At 34.7% G+C, this 23,334-nt stretch overlaps 3 protein-coding genes across 3 annotated transcripts; all 3 read right to left on the bottom strand.

Annotated features, from left to right (window-relative positions):
• Positions 1 to 3,820: 3,820 nt before the first annotated feature.
• On the bottom strand, positions 3,821 to 4,700 carry LOC122604924 (serine/threonine-protein phosphatase 7 long form homolog). Its single transcript, XM_043777783.1, has 3 exons — positions 4,521 to 4,700; positions 3,994 to 4,478; positions 3,821 to 3,923 (listed from the first exon to the last, which is right to left on the bottom strand). The coding sequence occupies exons 1-3, from the start codon at positions 4,698 to 4,700 to the stop codon at positions 3,821 to 3,823; spliced, it is 768 nt and encodes a 255-aa protein (XP_043633718.1).
• A 316-nt stretch (positions 4,701 to 5,016) lies between these two features.
• Positions 5,017 to 17,412, bottom strand: LOC122604923 (protein FAR1-RELATED SEQUENCE 11-like). The gene is made up of 6 exons (XM_043777782.1): positions 16,507 to 17,412; positions 15,979 to 16,419; positions 15,687 to 15,879; positions 11,350 to 11,473; positions 10,819 to 11,065; positions 5,017 to 5,097 (listed from the first exon to the last, which is right to left on the bottom strand). The coding sequence occupies exons 1-6, from the start codon at positions 17,410 to 17,412 to the stop codon at positions 5,017 to 5,019; spliced, it is 1,992 nt and encodes a 663-aa protein (XP_043633717.1).
• A 1,391-nt stretch (positions 17,413 to 18,803) lies between these two features.
• On the bottom strand, positions 18,804 to 23,099 carry LOC122606069 (protein DWARF 53-like). The gene is given in 4 exon segments (XM_043779031.1): positions 18,804 to 20,440; positions 21,298 to 21,506; positions 21,509 to 21,543; positions 21,828 to 23,099. Coding segments are annotated over 4 exon segments (2,841 nt in total). The 5' UTR covers positions 22,961 to 23,099; the 3' UTR covers positions 18,804 to 18,976.
• Positions 23,100 to 23,334: the final 235 nt, after the last annotated feature.

The raw sequence follows: 23,334 nt of genomic DNA, 5'->3' as shown, positions 1-23,334 counted from the left end.
TCAATTAAAATGTTGTTTTGTTTGTTTTTCCTGAAATTTATGTCTCTTTGTATTGATGAATTTGAAATTTATGTTTGTTTTTTCTTGAATTCCTAATCTATTTTTAATTGGTTCCAACATGAAATAAAAACACATTTTATTGATAACGTTACTTAAGTCTTAAATACAACACAAAATATAAAAAACATAGTACTTAAACTAAAATACAACGCAAATTACTCTTCATCTTTGCTTGACATTTTCCCCCAGCCGCGGTAAGCTTTTTCGTTTGCCCACCACTTGTCGTGTTGCGGGCATTTGACTTCCCAAGTACTTTTGCCTTCCCCGCAGTTGTCATGAAACAATTCGGCCCAGGTGCACTGGTCACCCAACGTGTGACCAGCGTCAAAAACGTCATCCACCACCCTCTTTATCTTCTTGATCTCATCCTGCAGAACCAACGAATATGTCTCTTCGTGCTTCGAGAGTTTACGGCCTGGTGCTTGTAGTGCCTCAAGCCGATGCTCGCATTGTCGCCTTTTCTCCCGTAGGTAACCCATTTGGTTAGAGAGTTCAGTTTGAAGGAGAGTATCCTCTTTGACATCAGCAATGATTCTTGATTTCATCTCTTCTTCGGTCAGACGAGGTCGATGAACATTCTTGTTTGATGAGGAGGAGGCCATTTTGTTAGCAAGAGTGTGTGAATTTGTAAAATATTGAAAATGTCTCGTCGTGCAAATGAAGTGTCTATGAGTTGGTATTTATAGCTTGGATTAAGGGACCAAAACTGTACATCTTTTGAATTTGAGGTACTAAAATGTTATAGGGACTAATTGTGTAAATATTTTAGCTATAAATATTGGCTCCTTATCAGATATTTCTTACAAACTCTCAAAATCTTATACATCTTAAATGGCTTCCTCATCCAATGTCTTTCGATCATGTAACCATAAACCACCAATGACTGTCGATTAAGTGAATGACAGTATCATGGCTGATATCCTCGACCACCAAAAGTCCAAAGAGGAAATTGTTGAAATTGGTCTCAAACTGGCAGCGAAAAAGAAATGGTGTGCTGAAGAAATCCGTTATATACAAACCGGGCATTGTACTGAGCTTGAGTGTCAATATGTCACTTATTTGCAGGGGAAGTACGAGAAAATTGAACTTGCTATTGACCAACTTGCTAATGCGGTTTACACATTCAACGAGTTCATCATGACGGCCAAAGGAGTCCATGAGATGATGAAATAACTTTGTTATTTAATAATGTGTTCTATGTATTATTATGTTGTATGTTTGTCTTTAATAAGTTTGTAGTATTTTTAAATTATGAATAAAAGTTTGTTTTTATTAAAATACAAAGTAAACATTACAATACATAAAACAAACATAAAATAAAAATACATAAAACACACTAGAATAATGGTTCTTAGTTAAAAAAAAACTATTTAATTGGGATATAAGCCAAAATCTTCAACATCAACAAAACTATGTTTGTTTTTACGTCATCCTTGTATTTTTTGATCAGTTATTTTGAAACCGGTTTTTGAAATACCGGTTTCGAACTTAGTACCCATTACCCCTATTCACGGTCACATCAACCTGACAGAAACCTGCAGTATCCGGTTTTTGAAAAAACGGATTCAAAAAGCAACATTGATTCAGTCTGTTGTCTTCAAGTGATGTGACAAGTCTGTTGACTGCCTATAGTTTGTTGACTGGCTACAGTGGTCGCGTGCATCAATTTCGAAACTGGTATTTCAAAACCCGGTTTCAAATATAGTATATATATATAACTCGGGTGTTTAAGCATTTGTAACATATATATCCGACATCTAAAAACCCATAATGATTTGTAAGTTATGGCTTCTTCATCGTCATCTGACCCATCATCACCTCCTACGGTAACATTTCATGCATTGAAAGCGCAATGTAAAGAAGATATAAGTGATGGGTATGAACTTTACTTGAAAATAAATGAGTGTAAGCTGCTTATGGAACAAAGGAAGCTCGACCATAACAAGAAAATAAAAGAGATAAGCAAAAACGGCATCGGAGTGATTATAAGTGAAGAAATGCATAATGATTATCTTGAGACGGCATTACCAAGTATCGACGAAATAACATCTGAACTTGAGAAACTGTTAAAGTTGGTTAAAAAAAAATCGACTTGGCGACAATTTATAAATTGGAAGCTGAAGACGGTTTCAGTTAAAAAGTTTATGTAGTATTTCAAATATGTATTATGTTTATTTAAGTTTACGTATTCCTTTTATCCTTACTTTGATATCTTTTATTTTGAATATATTAATTTAATGTAACTTGATGTAAGTTTTATATCCATTTTGTTTTTTTTTTAAATATTTCAATTAAACAATATTAAAAAAAAAATATTTATTTAAAAAATATACAGATAGTTATTAACACAAACGTAGAAAGAATTACAAGAAAAATATAATTTATCTATGCCCCCCAGTTCCACATCCCGGTGGATTGCCACGTTCTCGGTTACTTCTTCTTGGCTCGAACACGTCGTCCTCTTCTTCTCCTTCATCATTTGCCAGATTTGTAGCTGGCAGTTGAGAAGAACCAATATAAGGAGAGAAGTCTTGCATCGGATAAGGAAAAATGTTTCGAGCCGGTGGACCAGTTCCGTAATAAAAATCAGGATTAAAATGATGTGGAGGGAGATCAAACAGATTAGTTGGTCCAGCATTTGGGGTATAATAATTCGAGGTTTGAAAGCTACCCATGAAGAAATTACCCGGGAACATTTGATGGGTTGCTGAAGTCGAGGCTCCAACCTGTGGGTTACTCGGTTGGTAACTTTGAAACCCTGAATTGGGTGTCGGCCTAAACACAGTTTGGGTATTAAAACTGGAAGGACCACCTGCCCAATTAGAAGGACCAACACCAGAACTGGAAAGAGCTTGATAACTGTGGGAGGGAGGCATTTCAAATGGCTGTGGCTCAGGAAACTGCCAATTTTGAGACGAATAATTCATTCGTTCTTCCTGTTGAGTCAACGAAAATGTCTCCCTCGTTATTGTTCCAAAATCCCCAAACAAGTGACGTATCGGCAGATTTGCTTCTTGTTGTTGACGAGCGAGCTCGTCAACCTGTACCAAACTGTCTTGCTGCGCACATTTAAATATTAGTAACAAATAAATATTTATTAGTAGTAAGGTTTATTTAACAAAAATAAACTTACATAAAACTGTTGGGTAATGCCCCATTGAGGGTACTGGCCTGGAGGCTGTTGCTGACCGGGCTTACAGACTGTTAAGACGGTACGCTCCAAATACCACTGCATATACCCTGGTGTACAGGTGGCCCCTCGGTCTCCCTGGTGGATCCGCTGCGTCCGGTTGTTCCACTGGTCGATATAGTCGGCATGTACTTCACAGTAATCGACCCTCGCTTTTCGCATTTTGATAAGGGTCTTATGCTGTGCTGGGGCCACCAAAGCATCATTATCAGGAATGGCTTGTATCAAGCCGAACTGTCTAGCAACTCTATCTGCTAGATGGAACTCCACTTCCTCCCAACAAATCAAAGGGTCCATGTATCTCCATATGCTTCGCCCAGTCTTACAACTCGCGGGGAGTATGTTGATGAAGTTGGTATACGGAGTCCATTCGAACTGCATTAATTAAAAAGTATTCAAAGATATTAACATATTATAACTTAGAGATTAATAAGTACATATAACTTAAAACGTATTAAAACATATTAATTATTACCTGGTCAGGTGTTAGCGCATTGAAAAAAGAACGAAACGAAATTATACACTGTCCCGGTGTATCACGATTTGAGTGGTCTCCACACCACTTGTTTGCTAAACAACTTCCGTATTCATACACCTCTTCTTCTTCTCTGTCATCCAGTTTGAATGGCGTGACTCGTGGGGCAATGCGTGGGAATCTTTCCCACGCCCAATACTGCAACAACAACAACTGTCCATCAATGCCTTGTCTAGTAGGCCAAGTCCCCTTGGACAAATTCCTATACAAACAACAAAGGGTTGCTGAACCCCAGCTCCTTCGACCCGCTATGCTCAGGTCTCCCAGAAACGACCAATAGTTAAGACTAACATCATAGCTGTTAGAATCAGGAAAAAGCTGCGAACCAATAAGAGCTAGAATAACCCGTCTAGCCACTTGTTTGCAACGCTCCTCATCATTCGGGTCCCAATGTTCAAAAGTAATCGTACCCGCCAACCGATTAAATTTCATCCGACCTTTGCGCAAGTCGTCATCTTCCGGGTAAATACCCAGATACTCCTGACACAAATTCTTCCAATATTCAACATTTCGGGTCTCTGTAACCCACTTACCACACACCGGTGGTCCCTGTATGGGTAAACCCCATATCACCTGCACATCTTGCAAGGTGACAGTCACTTCACCGATAGGAAGGTAAAACGTGTTGGTTTCCGGACGCCATCGCTCAGCCAACGCGATGATCAAAGAATGATCAAGTTGGCATGTATATGCCTAGAAGAGTTCGTAAAACCCAACACTCCTAATATAACGTACAACCTCGTCGGGCACACCATCTTGCAGTTTTCTGTTAAGCCCTTCATCACCTCTTCTGCAACGTGGCTCTTCTGTGAGGGCACGGTCATGGGAGATGTTGTATGACCGATGTTCATCTGCAGCTTGTAGCCACAACAACTCTGGGTTTCTGGGAACACAGCTAACATTGATAGAGGCCATTTTTGTTTATGAAAATACTGCTTTGATAAATTGCTAGTTGCTTGTTTATGAAAAATATATGTTTTTGCGTGATCATCTATGAGTAAATATGCATGTATATATACAATACATAGTCTGTTACGTTGCATGGGCTTTTTTGTCTCAACTTGAAACCGGTTTTGGAATTACCGGATTCATAGTCATCTCGTACTGTTCCTACTGCCACCTTCCTGCACCTCTGAACCAAGGTCACATCACATTAACTAGGGTATCACGGGGCATCGACACGTGTTAGGGTTAGGTTGAAACCGGTTTTTGAAATACCGGTTTCGATGTACTATGTTCTGTCACTCTGTCTGCCTGCACACTCTGTCTCTGCCTGCACACTCTGTCTCTGCACTGTACCACTGTCTCTGTACTGTCACATCATTGCTTGAGTCCAGTATTTGAAATACCGGATTCAAATTTTCTTTTTGAAACCGGTATTTCAAATACCGGATTTGACTGGAAAATTTGAATCCGGTATTTCAAATACCGGTTTCACTGGTTTTATAAATTCTTTTTTCCATAACTTGTTTGATAAAACACCCTTGAAATACGCTCGTTTCAAAAAAAATTTCCTTATTCTATATATATATATATATATATATTCCTTGCTACCTTTAATTAGCCATGTATCAATCCAGATGCATTTCATGCATGTGAGAAATAAAACAAGACACATTTAGATATTCAATATATATTTATGTGGCGTTTGTTTTCGACTTAATAAATTAAGTCGTGACTTAATCAAAAGTTTTTAATCCATTAAGTCATCAAAAGTGTTTGTTTTTTTTACTTAATAAACAAAAAACAACTGTATTGACTTAATCCATACAGACATTACTTATTCATTCAGTCACTTAATCAATTCAGTCACTTAATAGTTAAAAATATAAACAGACCCTTAATCTTATTTATGCATGATTCATATTCCATTTTACATCGATCGGCCATCTATATATATCTTCTATCTCATAAACAAAATAAAAAATTCAGACACGTCAGCCACATATATATAAAAAGAATCGAATGTTCTAAAAATGCAGGTCTATAACGATAAAAGTTATGAAATCTAGGGGAGAAATTTTAAATATTAGAGCAAGTTCTAAAAGTGTAGGCTCGGCCACTTGGACCAACTTTAGAAATTTTCAAGAAACGAAAAATTATTAATTACTCGTATATCCTATATATGTAATCTATGAAACAAATTAATAATTAAGTTAGAGCAAGTTCATATACAAGAATACTTTGTACATTTTAAAAATATTTTGGTCAAATAATCATTTTCGTACCATATGTTTTGCACTGCACGTAGCTAGAACCCATCAGATTTTTTTTTTCATAAGCTTTTTCTTTGATTTAGTGAAGTGTTATTGTATAAGAAATGGTTAAACGTAACTTTTAAGGCTTCATCTAATGGGCATAAAAAAATTTATGTTTTTCATGTCACAAACTCACGTTTATTTTATGTTAAGTGTACATTTACTGCATTTAATTAGCAAAATCTTATTGTATATTATCATGAGCTACGGATATTTTTAAGAGAACGAATCACGAGGCTATCATTAATAGGGAGGTATATTTGTATTTAAATAATCAAAAACTAGATTGGTGCCCACGCGTTGCAGCGTATCTCTAAAAAAGTGATGGTTAAATTGCAAATTTGTACCAAACTCTAACCATGTAACAACTACTCAATAGAAGACTCATCATAAGCAATTTGCAGAAAACAATAAACTAATCCATCCATCTAGTAGTCCAATTCAGCCTCTTGCATATAATCAGCTAACCTCCACATTGACAATATACACCTCTACACAAAAACACATTGACACATATTGAGTTGACCATATCCAACTTTGCCTGCCATAATATAATCCGCATTGGATTAAAAAATGAAGTTAAACTTTTGCAAACATATAGAGAGTCTAAAATTACTTAAAACTAGAAATTCTTTTGTGCTAATACAAATAGCTATAACTATTGCATTTATTCTATTTGTACATATATACCAGAAAGTAGAACTTTGTCAAGAACTTCCCAAACGACTGTAATGACGAAAATTTTACTGAACAGCCACAAACGAAATCGTTAGAGGATTGTTAGGTTATAAAGATAAAGTATATGTTTTGTATTGATTCTTAGAAATCTGACATATTCAAAGAAACTATAACCTCTTAGTGCGTTACCCAACAAAACTGACCCATCCATTTTGATATATCTAAATTGACAGTGGCTTTCGTATGCATACATTAAGCTATAAGCTTGTTATCAATACAAAAGATTAAGGCAAGTACTTAAACATATCTCTGGGTAACTTATAAACTTGTGTTGATATATGAGTAACCTTTATTTAACATGAACAATTTGGCAAGTACTTGGCTTAAATTAGAACTGCACATATTTGACATGTGAATTAACTAAAGGCAAAAAATGAAAACCCATTTAGTTTACCAAAATGTGAAGTTGGAATATATATATCTACCATGAATATGTATAGATTACGAAACATATTTATAAATTAGAAAAATACTGAAAGTAGCAGTTTACCAAAAATAAATACCACAAAAATATCAATGACTAATTTCTTACCAAGACATTAATTATGACTGTGAAACAATAACTCCCTACAATAATGATGATGAAGGTCATTGATATCCTCTTTGTTGAGTAATTTACATAATGCTAAGATATAATATCCAAAAGAAATGGTTATTTACAAGAAATTATTAGGCATACCTCAATTGTGTCCACCAAGTATTCATACACCAATGAAATGATAGCAATCATCCCAATTAGCCAAATCAATCTACTACTGTTACTACAGTCTCATGGCATTCAGATTGAATAAGATTTGCTTGCATCAAAATATAACACCAATAATTTTATACCAGCGTGCAATTACAAAAATCAATATGAAAGCGTTATTGCATAAGAACAAAAATTAAATAACTATTTACCTTTTTATCAGGCGAGCGGCTTGGAATCAACTTCAGAGAAATAATTAACGCCGAATAAGCATCAACCATTATATAAAAGTTCATACTAAGAAATGAAAATCCTATCCAACTTACATATTCACATATGAAATTCAGTACAAAATTTTGTTACCTTTAAATCACAAACCACAAAAGATCATATACTCACGTTAATAATCTCAAAATAATAAATCACATAGATAGAGTATTTTACTATTATATACATACATAACAATAACAATATAAATATTGTTGCTGTTAAAAAACATATCAAATTATTGAACGAATTTAAATATAGAAGAAAAAAAACCCCCAAATTATATACCTTAACTACAAAAGGAAGAAAAAACACATAAACTGGCGGGCGTTGTTGCAGCGGTGGTGGTGTTTGGTGTGGTAGGCGGCGATGAAAGACGACTTTGTTGGTGGTGATGATGATTCCACCGGTGGTAGCTAGCGGTAAGAGAAAACTATAAATTATTTTATTATTAGGTTACACAACAGGAGGCTGTGTAGGTTGTCAAGATGATTATGGCGGTGGTCGGAGGTGGTTGATAATGATAATTTCGGCGGTACAGGAAAGTCAGAGGGAAGAGCCGACTGATGTGATAATTCCGATAGGAAGAGCCGGCGGTACAGCAAAAAGGTTTTTTAGTCAGATAGAGATAGAATTGAGGGTGTAAAGTATTGGTAAGGGTACTTTTGTCCAACCGTCTCGTAGGTATAAAAAGACATAGTAAGCTTGAGAGTATATTGGTTACATCAGGTTCTTACTCCCTTAAAGTCAATTTGCTTTATAAGGGAGTATAGATGGGTAATGATCAATCCTTCTAAGTTATTAGCCTACAAATCCTGCTAATTAATAGGATTGTGATAAGTGGAAAATCAAGGATGAGATTAAAAAGAGAATTGGTGAATTATATGTGTTAACAAGTATATATATTAAAAAGATTTTTAGGATGATTATTTAGAAAGATTTATTATTTTCTTATCAAAAATTACAGTTAAAAGCACATGTTGAATATAGTGAAACATGTGCTGAGAAGAAAATTGAAGAAGATTAAAATCCTTAATTAGTATAAGACTATAAGCCACGTACACACATGCCATGCAACATTAAATCCGGCTACATGCCTCTATATAAACGAGCATGGTACCCGTGCAATGTGGCGACAGTAGTGGTGAATACGGTCTGTTTTATTAGAGATTTTGGATAGTTATGTAAAGGAAAAAAAAAAACAAAGAAATCCAATAGCAAATAAAGTATTTAAAAGACAAAAATATTTAATAAGGAAAAGGAAGGATTTGCTTTATCAAGGAGTAGAGATTATTTACTTTAAAAGCTATATATTACCGTAAAAGTGCAACATGTGTTTATACATTTCAATGCAACGTTATAAGAAAGTTAACCAAAAGTTTATGCAAGACAAGTCAATTCGTAGTTTATAATCTTGTGAGCATACACGTCATAAACGACATAATCTTATAATGATAACCACTGACAAATTATAATTAATTAATATCAACCCGATTTTTCTTTCAAATGTGTACAATTTATTTAAAATCTGTTTTTTTTAATAATCTTCTTAAACTTTAGCCTAAAAATCCACCGAAAACTATATATATATATGTGATTAGCGCATTTCATTTAATCTCATTCATAATCTTATCCCTTGAATTTCCACATGTAATCATCTCATAAATTAAGAGAATTTTATTTTTAGCCTAATTAACAAATTAGGAGGATTAATCATCTTTCAAAAAAGAAATGATAAATCTTCCTAAATTAATAATTAAATAATCCTTCAAAATATTAGATAAGGACATATGGAAAAATTAAGAGGTAAAATTAACAAAGAATATTAGTGGATCCATATGTCATCTTCTTATGATTTTAATTAAGAAATTTTTTAGATTAATCTTAAATTTTATTTTTTTTTATCAGTTTCCAAGACTAAACAATGTTTACCTCGAGGTGTTTTTGAAAATGACATGAAATAATTGATATCAATTAGTTTTTTCTTTTTATAGGTATAACACATGTAAATTGTTTTTTTTTTTCCAACTATTTATTGACGCCCAAGTTATCATTTTGTGAAATTTGAAAATATAAAAAAACAATTATTTAAGGGGTGAAACCTCATTAGTGATGCTTATTGATACCGTCATCATGTGACCAAATGAATCCGTAGAAATGAATGTTGTAAATCATAGGTTCAAAAATTGAGAGAAAAAATTGTATTTTATTATCCATTTGTGAGGATGATGTTCCACGGTGCAATTTGGGTATTAAGACGGTACTTGGGTCCATAAGGTGTTCTCATCCACTTACCCTTTTAAAAATGTTAATTTTTTTTTTTTTTAGAACGGCATTCTATATTGATTAAATTCATTATATATACAAGCTTATGTTCTATTATTCGATATGAAATGGAGATAGATGACAAATCACTATGTGTTTTGTAAATAAATAGAATCGCGTACGAGTGCAAGGATTATATCATTTTTAAAAAGTTGTATATATGTTATGGGAAGTGATATTGGTACCACGAATATTGATTTATTTACCACACTCTACAACTATTATAACATATTGTACAAGTTTATAAAGCACATGTATGATAAATATAATAAATATTGTGGTACAAATATCACTTCCCATGTAGATTTGCCAAGCTAGTGGTTTAAGATATGAAAGCATTACAGAACATCTTGAGGTCGATCCATCATTAATTCTTAGTGGGTCTTTAATAATGCTACATATAATCTCAAACAAATAATTACTATAAAGCTAAAACTGTTCGGTTAAGATCGATTGATGGAAACCCAACGCAGGTTCCCCATTATGAAAACAACACGTGCATTACAAGAAGAGTAGTGTCTCATCTGAATTTGCATTTTCAGGTGGCCGGCAGAAACCAAATATCAAAATGGCCAAGTGCACTACTACCCAATCAAACAAGCACGTTCATCACACTTTTACTTCATCTATTATCAAGATTAATGTTCAATCTGTTTTGTAATTTGTAATTTGTACATTTTAATGTTCAATCAAACAAGCACGTTCATTACATGTAACAAGACTACAAGAGTATCCCATTGATCAAAGCAATGCATACCTGCACCATATCCATTTCGCTGTTTGCAGATAATTGGGACATTTGTAACCAAGAAGGCAAATTTGACCTACAATGATCCGAAACCGAACCAGTAAGTCCTCCTTGCGAAACATCATTCACTTCTAGCTTAAACTTCTCATCACAAATGTGACATAAGGATCCAAAATGGCTTGATACCCTTAATGGACTTTTTATATCAGATGGCATAGAAAAAAAACCTCCAAATGGTACAAATGACTCCATTAGGCTGCAAAATATACCATCACACATATGTCAAAAGAATTAAAACTTTGCTTATATATAATTAAAATAAAGATGCTTATTATCCTTATTCAATTTATCCGGGAAGGCGAATCTTTTAAACCCTTCCCCAGTTCCCTGGCCATCACCTAGAGGTGGTGCAAAGTAAGGTTCGGCCTAAAGAGCTGTTGGAGGGCACCAGTATGTCTAACCATGGCCAGTATGACCCAAAGAGCCTTGGAGATTGTGTAAATAATTATATATATAAAGAAAATCTTTCAAAATTTTCACCTGGATTTTGGGAATGTTTCTGCCAAGACTGGTCTAATGGAATCAGTAGGAAGAACATGAAGGTCCCATTCTTCTTCAGCACAAGGATATTTCTTAAAAAATTGCATACAAATTTCATGGCTTTCTGCATAACCAATCAACCAAACTCAATCAAAGGTCTATAGCCGGCCTTCTTGTGTCTATATACAGCATGAATGAAGTCATGAAGATTCAATTAATAAACTCATTAAATTTGAGAAAAATATATTGAAAACTTACTATCTCAACGCAACATTCAAGCTTGGTGAGGCATATTTTAACACCATTGCAAACCAGAACTCCAATGACCCATTCAACCTCACAAGAATTAAACACAACATTACTGAAGAAACCGAATCAAAGCAAACAAAAAATCCCCATCAAAAGAATACCCAAACCACCCATCCCATGGAAGAAAAAAAAAAGAATGGTTTTTCAATAGTCACGATTCACGAACCGTATCTATTGATATGCATCAGATCTTGTACCCTTCACATTCTATATGCAATCTACTACAACCTTTCAGAAGGATTAACGGAACCATTAAAGTAAAATTTACTTGGTTAAACCACAATCCCTAAGCCTCCAACTTGTGAGCTAATGAACCAAAACAGGAACTCACATAAAAATTAAACAGGTTTATAGCCAACTTTGAGCTACTGATCCCAATGAATGTATAGGATCGTATAATTCATCATATGCTTATTCGGCTCAGACAATGATTCAACATGGGTGCATCAAAGAAAGTTGCCATGCGACAACAACATTCACACCTCAAATGTCAAGCCAAGGAACAAATTAACTCAAGTTTCTTTAAATCTATACACATCATCATATCCAATAAAAGGGGACGTGTATTATCAGTGAACTTTGTTTTGGTTTATGAGAATATTTTGAAAAGTCAGAACACCTAATTAATAATTAACCAGTTATCATCAAATAGCAAGTGTTCAAGGAGCAAGAAAACGTAATCGGATCCATTTGACACCAAGGAATCAATCACAAATTGTGACCTATTTCAACCGGCACCAAAGGTTCCAATCAAATTGCAAATATTCGCATACGAAGAATTAACCGATTCATTAGCTACTAAAGTAATAAAGACGACATGACATAACATAATATAAAAAAAATATAAAATGGTACATGAATCACGCAAATAACGTGAATAAAATTTTTCAAGAATACATCAAAAATAAAATGAATATTAAATCTCGGAATCTAGCTAGCTAGTCATGAGAAAACCACTCAAGTTTAAACTCAACATCGTTTATGTAAGGCAAAGTTACAGATAAATTCGTTAGAGCTTCCCATATTCCGTCATGAGGGTTTTTCATTAGGACATTTTTTAGATCAGTCGTGCTATTTTCCATCATCCCCCTTACTGTTAGCTTATGGAAGCGCTTGTTGCAGCTGGGCCAGAGTTGCTTTACCTTAACATGAATGGGATGGCAAATAGAAAAGAAAGCATCAAATACTTGTGTGACCTCCGTACTTAATCGATTATCCAAACTTATTGTAAGGTCAAGTTGTTGGACGTTAGTAGCTGGAAACAGGACCCCTTTTCTAAGATTGTCAACATCATCAGTGATCAACGGAAATGGTGACCGACTGAAAGACAATTGGATATAAATGTCAAACTTGCTTGACATATTAAGTACTTCCCTCAACTTAAGGAAAAATGAAGTATCAAGTGGATTCTCTTGGTCGAGTACAATCACAATTTTCTGGGGAGCAACGTACGGTTGGAAACAAGAGCTAGAGTTGGTAGTGTCTTGCTGCAATAATAGAAACAACATACATTTGGAGCATAAACCTGTAAGTCGGTAAGCCTGTGTCCCAACATTAACCATAGGGTGAGCCTCGACTAGTGATAACCAACGTTTCCGAGGCCAAATACCCCTTTTGAACATACAAAATTTGGAGAAAAGGAAACTTGATTTGATAAAATGTATCGTCAATGATCATACCTTCTAAATGTAGCCTAGCTAGTCACGCTTCTTCCTAATGAAGAAGCCGTGGCGTCTGTAGTTTTGAATGGTAAAAGGTTTTTCTCATGAATACAACACAAATTGTAATATAAGAAGCCAAGGCTTGGGACGTTATCGATTTCCAAATGACCATTAAAGGAACTTATTTCAAGTTGGTGAAGACAACCAAGATTTTTAACCTTGATTCTCTTCAACCCTCAGCAGAAGAAAAGGATAACCTTCTCAAGCAAGCTACAAGTAGACAATACGTAATCAAACACCTCTTCACTTATATTCACCCATGCTAACTCGAGAACACGCAAAGATCGATACACATTTGATCACAGGATTGATACCGGGACTGATGGTGCAGGAATAACAGGTTGATCTCAACTTAATTGTTTGTAACTTGTCGCCAGCGAATAATATATCATCCGAGAACGTATATTCAGAAAGATCAGTTGTTAAACAATAGCTAAAACATATATCAAGGGAAAGCTCCTTGAGACAACGTCTTGTTTCGGAACACCGCATCCAAAATTCATGCCACCGCAGATTTAAAACATGTATGTAAACTTTTACAGTTTCAATTGGTAGATTGTGGTTGTGATACCTTCGGATGGTATTGTAGATTATCATGTTGTAATTTGTGGTTACACTATATGGCATTGGAAACCTGAGGTTTGGGATGGTAGACCAAGCGTGTAGCCATGATTTGGACAAGACGCACGTGCGGGCAGCTTCTTTTTCCGATAACAACGATTGTATACGCTGCATCAACTCCGTAGGTACATCATCTAATGATTGTTGCTGTGTCCTTCTTGTTCTTCTTATCGCATTCCCTTTCTCCATTAATTGTTAAGTTTATAGAAATAAAGCCAAACTAATTATTATAAACAAAAAAAAAAAAGAGGGATCGAAAATATATTTAGAAATATATAGAGCAGCAACACATCTCTCCGGCTAATTAATTATACGTATACGTAGCGGTTTCTGCTGTGAAGGAATTTAGATGATCAGTTTGTAACAGCCATGGTTGTTTCGTATTTGACCTACCGTCCTGTTGTTATCTTGTTGTGTGTTGGGCAGCTTATTTGGGCTAAGGCCCATTACCAAATAAACATTTGAAGTGCCGTTCAAAAGTAAAATAACAAAATACCGCAATATTCGAACACGGAGACCTAATATATTTCTCATTCTTTTTCAAATTAAAAAAATATATATATGAATGGGATTTTCTAATGATAGCCCACTAGACTGTTTTTAAGCACTAATTACATTCCTAAAATAATGCATAATTAATTTAGATTCCCTCCGTTCTAATGATTTTGTCAAAGTAAACCACTAACAAAATATCTTATTTTAATGTACAATTTATATAGATATTTACATATATTTAATTTCGTTTTACTATGCTCCATTATTTAAAACAATCTTTTTGAGTCGAGCAACACTTAATTTACACTATGAATATATGCACTACACTTTACACTATAAATAGATGCAATCAAATTGTATGATATCTTATCATTACGCACAACACTTTACACTATAAATAGATGCAATCAAATTGTATGATATCTTATCATTACAACTTCCAGCATAAACAAACTAAAAAGTAAATAAGTTTAACACATAAATAAACAACCAAAATATAAACGGAAATACAATGCATTATTAGAAGGTCTATGAACAAAAAAAAAAAAAAAAGTAAAATTTAATGGCTTAGTACTTCAAACTAAACACTGGATTTAGCCCAAGATCACTAGCCATTTCTTTCCTCTTGTTTTGTGGCTTATTTAAAGAGAGGTTTTTAACAGCAACATTATTTTCCTATCACTAGCCATTTCTTTCCTCTTGTTTTGTGGCTTATTTGAAGAGAGGTTTTCAACAGCAACATTATTTTCCTTGTTATCACACCTGGTTTTTGTATGTCCTAGTTCCTTGCATATGGAACATCTATTACGTGGCTTATTTCCCAATTCCTTTCCACCCTTCATACGCCTCTTTTTGGACGACCTTTTGTTGCTGATTTTGGGGGGCACAAAACGTTATACCTTTTTTCTAAATCAATTCCTTGAGCAATACTTGTTTGAGTCAATGACACATTTGGTGATAAAGGTTGCCTTGCACTGCCACTCTGAAAAGAATCTAGACTCCAACGCAAAGGGAAGTATATAGGTGGTATCTTAAAACAATCCTTGTGAAAAAGTGCCCGAAATATATAACGACAAAGTATTCCTCAAAACTCAAAATTCTTGCAACTACACAAAGCAATGTGCCCATCCCAAAATACCTGATGATTTTTATGATTTTCACCATCAAAGTATCGTATAATAAAGTCGTTACCTTCAACGCATACAATCGAATACTGGTTCGCTCTTTGAAATTCAACTTGAAACTTATTAAAAGCAAATGGTGTAAGAATTCCATAAGCCTGTTCTTCCAACGGAGATTTTGTCTTTAAAGGAACATGTGTAAGTGTAGTTGACATTTTGTCTTTCGCCTCACGAATTCCAATTTCTTCAACGGCTAAATCAACCTAAAAATAATAAATAAGAAAAAAAGTTATGCGGCTTAAATAGAGTATTTTATAAAGGTATAAAAATTATAAGAAGTATGATATTTTGTAAGGTATTACCTGCTTAACAAACTCTCTCAAACTTGTGCGAGAGAAAACAAATCGTTTAATAAAAGCATTTATGCTCTCTGATGTGCTAGTTGATTTCATTCCACCAAAAAAATAATTTCGAAGATAGGCAGGAGCCCATGACTTCCTAATTTTGTATAAACCTTGCACATGATTGTTTTTTTGCAAGTTATACTTTGAAACAATTAATGGCCAACTATGCTCGAATTCTTCTATAGAAGTCATCTTATAAAGTGTATAGAAATCACCACACCAATTTTGGTACTGAGTACGGAGAAGAGCTGCAAACCAACAACTAAATTTAGTAGTGATATGCCATATACAAAAGCTGTGTTTTGTAGTTGGCATTTCAGTTGCAATTGCTTCAGTCATCCATGGATCTTGATCAGTGATGATTGTTTGTGATGGTTTTTTCATGATGGCCACAAAAGTCTGCATATCAATTCAAGAAAATGAATATGAATCATATACTACAAATAAATAAATAAATAAATAAGTTAGATATTTTAAAAGACATACCTTCATCAACCACGTAAATGTTTTGACAGTCTCATTACGAAGAAGTGCACTTGCAAACAGAACAGTTTTTCCATGATTATTAATGCCAACGAAAAGTGCACATGACATGTCATACGCATTGACCTTGTAAGTGGTATCAAATACAATTACATCCCCAAATTTTTCATACCAATCGAAGCTTTGAGGATGACACCAGAATATATTTTCTAGCCTCATATCTTCATCAACGGTGTATTCATAATGAAACTTATTATTTTTTTCTTTTGAAGCTTCCATATAATTTATAAGTTCCATTGCATCATTATCTCCAAGTGCTCTTTTCACTCTAGCAAACAAATTATGGACATCTTTTTCTTGAAAAGAAAGATCACCATGTTTCACTTGTTTTTGGAGTTCCATTACATTTATAATCTGTCGAACATTGAGCCCGGCCTCTTTATATAGTAAAATTTGTCGTTCATCCTCTGGAGTGATAATGCGGTTAGCAGGAAGATAACGCATTTCATCGGGTGACAATAATTCATGATTGTGATCCTTTACAAAAGTTGTAACATGCCATTCTTCTGGAAATATATCACAACTTCTTTTCAAAGTAACACGCATATGAGCATTGCACTCACATTTTATTGAGCCCCTATTTCGTTGATTCTTAGAAAGATCAACTAGTTTTAATCGCTTCTTTCCTTCACGATGACAACAAATATCACGTCTAACTGTCGTATCATTTCTTTTATGAGACCGATCTTTGCGAACTGTAAATCCATATTGTTTCGCATAATTTTCATAGAAAACAAATGCCTCTTGAAAAGTGCTAAAAGTTTGACCAATAAAAGGTTCATTATTCAATGTTTCATCAATAATATTTTCATCGTAATCATCGTCTGGAAGATTGTTCAAATCAAACATAATTCCTAAATGTGCAACAATATTATTAGAAACAATTAACGGAACAATAGTAAATATATATCAACGACCTACCAATACTAAATAATAGTGGTGTACATTTACAATTAACAAATCATATATATCTAATTCGTAACTTGAGTAGATCAACAAGGAACTTAAAACTCAAAAATATATAGTCCATCAAATGTATGCAAAGCTATAGATATTCAATAATTAATCAACAAAAATATATAAATAACGAATCAGTGTATATCATAATCAAACACTAACTGAAAAGCAAAAATATCAAAAGTTTAAGATATATATACTGACCGGAGGAGAGCCGGAAGAATTGTAAAGTTTGTATAGGTTTTTGTTTTGATAAATAAAGATCTAAATAATAGTTAGATGTTTGAGATAAATTAGGAATAAATATTCAATTAAAATTATTTTTATTTGACTTTAGCAAAAGAAATGGAGGGACGACAAAAAAAACTAATTAGAGGGAATCTAAATTAATTATGCATTATTTAAAGAATGTAATTAGTGCTTAAAAACAGCCTAGTGAGCTGTCATTAGAAAATCCCTATATGAATTACTCATGATTGTCTTAATGAGAAAGTCACTCGCCGAATAAATCTCCAATTTATTTTTATCACACAGCTGGAGGGGAAAACTCAATTAAACCCAACATAAGTGGAAATTAAATATTTATGGTCATCTCGAAATATGACAAAAGAGACATCCTTACCATTAGATAATTTGGAGATGGTTGATTTAACTGCCATTTGTTGAGTGTTTAAAGTCGGAAAAGAATGAAAACAAATGGCTTTGTCTTGTTGACAAAACAATAAGGCTTTGGTACGTAAACGATAACAAAAGGTTTCTGAATTTTACACGGGAGTTTTTGATTCATACACATTAAATATTTTCTAAAGACTATAATACCTCTAGTTTGATCATCTCTACAGCCTCCTCAATTAGCCCAGCCCGACTCAATGTTTTATTCCTTGATCTCTTCAAAATATTTTTCTTCCCAAATCAACCAATCGGCAATCGACCAGACAGCTGTTATTTATCGGTCTCTTCTATCTCAATTGATAATAAAGATGAAACAACAAACATACCTTCAAATTGTTTAATAAAACTACAATAAAGGGATATATTTTGATTCTAGCTCTTAATCTTTACTCCAACCATGCCTAGTTGAAGCGAAATCCTTTGTGGTGGTGGCGGCAGCGGCAGTGGCGACAGGTGGTGGGAACGGAAATGGTGGTGAGTGTAAGAGTGATTGATGTTAAAGGAGGTAGTGTAAAGGAAAGTTGAGAATACAAAAGATGACTTAACTTCAAGCATAATATAATGACTTCGTCCTAAACATTGTAGTATTTACATCATTCATAGGTTACAAGTTTCACAATCTTTCAACTATATTAATGAACTATATCTATTATACAAAGACAACAACAAAACCAACCCAAATAAATCTATATCCCACACCCTATACTAATGCATCAAATCACTCACTAATTACTATTGCTATGGTGCTACATTATACACTATATTGGAATCTTGAATTTTTTGATCAGCTCATTATAATCCTGTCAGGAAGCAGAGAGACGACAGGTTGCTCATCGGGCTGCTCAGCCGTGACAAGTTTCAAAACCGAGTGAGAACTGAGGTCGTATTTCCTCTGAGCTTCTGCAAATGCTTCTCCAAGGACTTGCTCAATCCAATCATCTGTTTTTGCAGTTTCCAAAAAGCATGAAGCTTTAAGAATCTGCTCCATAATGTCATAATCGATTTCTAATGAACAACGCAACCCAGCATTCTTCTCAAAGCAATCACCAATTCGCTTCAAGATCTGCTCAGCAAGCATGTCAAAGTCAAACGGCTTGAAAATGATCTTCGCGTCCACATGTTCAAGAACATCTTCTAACCACTCATTCGAGTTCTCGGGAACACAAGCATAATCTAGGTCACTCTCTTCAGCTGGCAGGTTCAAGTCAAGGAAATGGTTATCCGTTGAAGTCCTGTGATTGTACTTCCTCTTGTTCTTGTAAACTGGAGAACAGGCTTGCTTATCTTTTGTAACATGAACCACTTTAGCGCTTGGTTTCATGTCATCAAGATCAAACCCGGTCAGCATACGGATTGGCCCACACTTAGCTTTTAATACATTTTCCTCAGTATAGTCAACGCTAGCATCAGACTCATCTGGTCCAAAAAACTTGGAAGTCAACACGAAAATTGTATTGCTGATGCTTACTTCTCTTCCATGAGAGTCAGAAAACCTCCCAGTACTTGCGGCTTGTAATAAATGGTGCTGAGTAAGTGTATCAGTCATATCAACGTTTTCAAGAAACACAACTGATAATCGTTTCTTGGTGAGTTCATCAGCAATGTAATCAATAATATTTTTTCCTCTCAGCTTTAGAGCACAACCTTTCATAAAATCATGACAGTTTAGATCAACACAGATCATGTTGTCCATACCTCCAAGCAATACTTCAGCAAGAGCAACAGCGGTTTTCTTTTTGGCAACTCTATCTGGCCCTACAAAACCAAACCAGATACCACTCCGGTTGGGTCCAGATCTAGCCCTGCAACGAGCTATGGTCTGACTAACAACACCAAGAGCCTCATCTTGTCTACCAACCCTTGTGAACAGTGAAGAATGCACCAATTTATAATCTTTCTGATCGATGTGTCCCAACTCCAGATCAGTAGTCACAGAGTTTCCTGATCCTGTTGAACTTGTAAGGCTGCAAACAATTGGTGAATCTTTAATGTTCTTGGAGTTTGAATTTAAGATTGCATCACATCCACTTTCAATTGAAGATGTGTTGTGATTATTTCCAGCATATTGGTTGATGCTTTCAGAGACTTGAAAGCCTATAATGGAAGGGACATGAGGTCCGACTGTAAACTTTTCTTTTGGTAAAATCTGCATGTATGGTTCGCCTTGATGAAGACGTTGACAAATACTATGCCATTTCTTTTGAAGCCCAATGATTTTGGCACTCACCACAACAGGATCATATTGGGCCTGCGCTGCAAAGATACAGTCGGTTTTGATATGATTTATAATAATTCTTGAACTGATTAATAAAGTAATGATGCAGAACAAATCAAACAACTGGCAGAAACGTCAAAGGTACTAGAGAAACATCAACAAGTTATAATTCATGTCTGCATAAATGCTTTAACGGCTGCATGCGAAAATGATCAACAGCAGGTTTTTCCAACCATCAGACCTAAATTTCAAGAATTTTCCATATTTTACTGTTGAATTTAGTAGCATGAAAGTGGACAATTTTATCATCAGAATCACAATTATTAGCTTCCTTCTTTATGTACTAATCAAAGAAACAAGTTGGAGAGGAACAAAATAAAAAACTTGGCAATAGAAGTATGACCAAAATGTATTATAAGTTATAACATGAAAACAATGAACATGCAGATCACAAAGAGCCACTCCAGATAAAAACACAACCATCTAGCCCAAAATTTGTCGTTCAGTCATCTGAAATCAAGTTCAGGTATATAAGCATATTTAATTATTGTTAAGAGCACTTTTAAGCCTATAATGGGTGAGGATTCCCTCAAGTTGGGGAGATCCTAACCCTTGAATGAAAATCAATGGTCAAGATTCAAAGATCATCTTTGAATCTTGACCCTTGATTTTCATCCAAAGGCTAAAATCATCCTAACATGACTAGTCATGTTAGGATCAACTTGAGGGAATACAATTTCATAAACGACTATAAAGAATAATAATTTTCCATGTAGTAATGATAATCTCAATATGATTTGATAACTAAATTTTCAGATACATTCGACCATCTTAACAGGCAACATGTAACAAGACTACAAGAGTATCCCATTGATCAAAGCAATGCATACCTGCACCATATCCATTTCGCTGTTTGCAGATAATTGGGACATTTGTAACCAAGAAGGCAAATTTGACCTACAATGATCCGAAACCGAACCAGTAAGTCCTCCTTGCGAAACATCATTCACTTCTAGCTTAAACTTCTCATCACAAATGTGACATAAGGATCCAAAATGGCTTGATACCCTTAATGGACTTTTTATATCAGATGGCATAGAAAAAAACCTCCAAATGGTACAAATGACTCCATTAGGCTGCAAAATATACCATCACACATATGTCAAAAGAATTAAAACTTTGCTTATATATAATTAAAATAAAGATGCTTATTATCCTTATTCAATTTATCCGGGAAGGCGAATCTTTTTAACCCTTCCCCAGTTCCCTGGCCATCACCTAGAGGTGGTGCAAAGTAAGGTTCGGCCTAAAGAGCTGTTGGAGGGCACCAGTATGTCTAACCATGGCCAGTATGACCCAAAGAGCCTTGGAGATTGTGTAAATAATTATATATATAAAGAAAATCTTTCAAAATTTTCACCTGGATTTTGGGAATGTTTCTGCCAAGACTGGTCTAATGGAATCAGTAGGAAGAACATGAAGGTCCCATTCTTCTTCAGCACAAGGATATTTCTTAAAAAATTGCATACAAATTTCATGGCTTTCTGCATAACCAATCAACCAAACTCTACAACTATGACCCGTAACCAGGCCACCCAACTTCCTTACTACAAAACTAACCAAATCCAAAAAACTCGCATTCGGGTCAACCAACTCTTTCAAATCTCCATACTCAACTATCACTCCAGACCCTAAACTCTGTTTCAAAACATGACCCACTTCATCTAACTTCATTTCCAACAAACCCACTTCAAGATTCCCATTAACAAACTTAAAAATCTCATCTTTAACAGAAACAACATTTGTGATTGCACCAATCTTGGTTTTTTCCAATGTTTCTAAAAATACTTTAACTGTATTAACTGCTGATGGGCCAACTATTAATGGGTTGTTTCTTGTCTTCCCTTGTTTCCTAATTAAAACTTCATTAATTCTTTTATATATTCCATTGCTTTCTAAAAATGGGAAGCTAAAATTACTACTCATATTATTATTACATAAAAATATAGGTTGTCGAATAAATTGACGGTGTGCAGGTCGGAGTACGGATAGTTTAATATCCGAACTCCGAAACCCGGATTCACCAAAGACCCGACTAACAACCGGGTCATCAAGTATTGATAATATAAAATTCTGTAACTCAACTTTAACAGTTGAAACAGAAGCCGAGGAAAACGACGTCGTTTGTTGATACAAATGAAAATTCTCAGGCTGCCGTCTTTGGTTAGCCTGAGACCGTTTTATAGCTGCCATAAGTGAGTTAGACACCGGTGGCTCCTCCACGCGCTGCGGTGTCGTTGGTAACCGGTCTAACGACACGCCTAAACATAACTCGAGCGCTTTAAATTGTATGCGTGAAGCATACGTGCTGTTTCTAACGCGTGTGCATGCTTCACGTAGGGGTGATGATGGAAGTGATAGTAAAGCTGAAACGGCATGAAGGGATGTCGTTTGAGAATGGCAACGACGGTTAGCGACGGAAACCGCTTCGTCTAACACTTGAATTGACTCCGGTGACAAACATTGCCGGGCGCTATTTACAGGCGTCGGCATGTCTTTTGGCGGCACCACCAGCAAAATAAAAACGTGTTGGAATATATATATTTGAAAACAAATATTTGTTTGTTGATTAAATTAATTAATTACTATGGAATTAATTAATTAGTGAAAGATGTTGAAGATTTGGAGAACAAAGTTTATAAGAAGGACAAGAGAATAATATTTTAAAAATATGATCTGGTGAAATATATATATAATGCAATCTCAAGCATATACAAAAAGTGTCAATGTCTCGAAATAGTGACATACTACTTGTTTTGTTTTAGTTATACATATTATTCTTTTAAAATTAAAATCAATCATACTTCACTGCGTACTTGTCGACATTTTTCTCAAAGGGTGTCAGGATATCTATATATATAATTAAA

Source organism: Erigeron canadensis, chromosome 6 (genome assembly GCF_010389155.1).
Source record: "Erigeron canadensis isolate Cc75 chromosome 6, C_canadensis_v1, whole genome shotgun sequence".
Classification (NCBI taxonomy): domain Eukaryota; kingdom Viridiplantae; phylum Streptophyta; class Magnoliopsida; order Asterales; family Asteraceae; genus Erigeron; species Erigeron canadensis.
This window is presented reverse-complemented; position numbering and strand designations above follow the sequence as displayed.

What these genes read in the sequence shown, in the direction of transcription:
- LOC122604924 (XM_043777783.1), bottom strand. Translation starts at nt 4,700, where the DNA reads ATGGCCTCTATCAATGTTAGCTGTGTTCCCAGAAACCCAGAGTTGTTG. An exon ending in ATGGTGTGCCCGACGAGGTT is followed by an intron (nt 4,479 to 4,520) that starts GTACGTTATATT and finishes GAACTCTTCTAG; the next exon opens with GCATATACATGCCAACTTGA. An exon ending in TCAGCAACCCTTTGTTGTTT is followed by an intron (nt 3,924 to 3,993) that starts GTATAGGAATTT and finishes TTGTTGTTGCAG; the next exon opens with TATTGGGCGTGGGAAAGATT.
- LOC122604923 (XM_043777782.1), bottom strand. Translation starts at nt 17,412, where the DNA reads ATGTTTGATTTGAACAATCTTCCAGACGATGATTACGATGAAAATATT. An exon ending in CATTTACGTGGTTGATGAAG is followed by an intron (nt 16,420 to 16,506) that starts GTATGTCTTTTA and finishes ATTGATATGCAG; the next exon opens with ACTTTTGTGGCCATCATGAA. An exon ending in GCGAAATGGATATGGTGCAG is followed by an intron (nt 5,098 to 10,818) that starts GTATGCATTGCT and finishes ATGATGTGACAG; the next exon opens with TACAGAGACAGTGGTACAGT.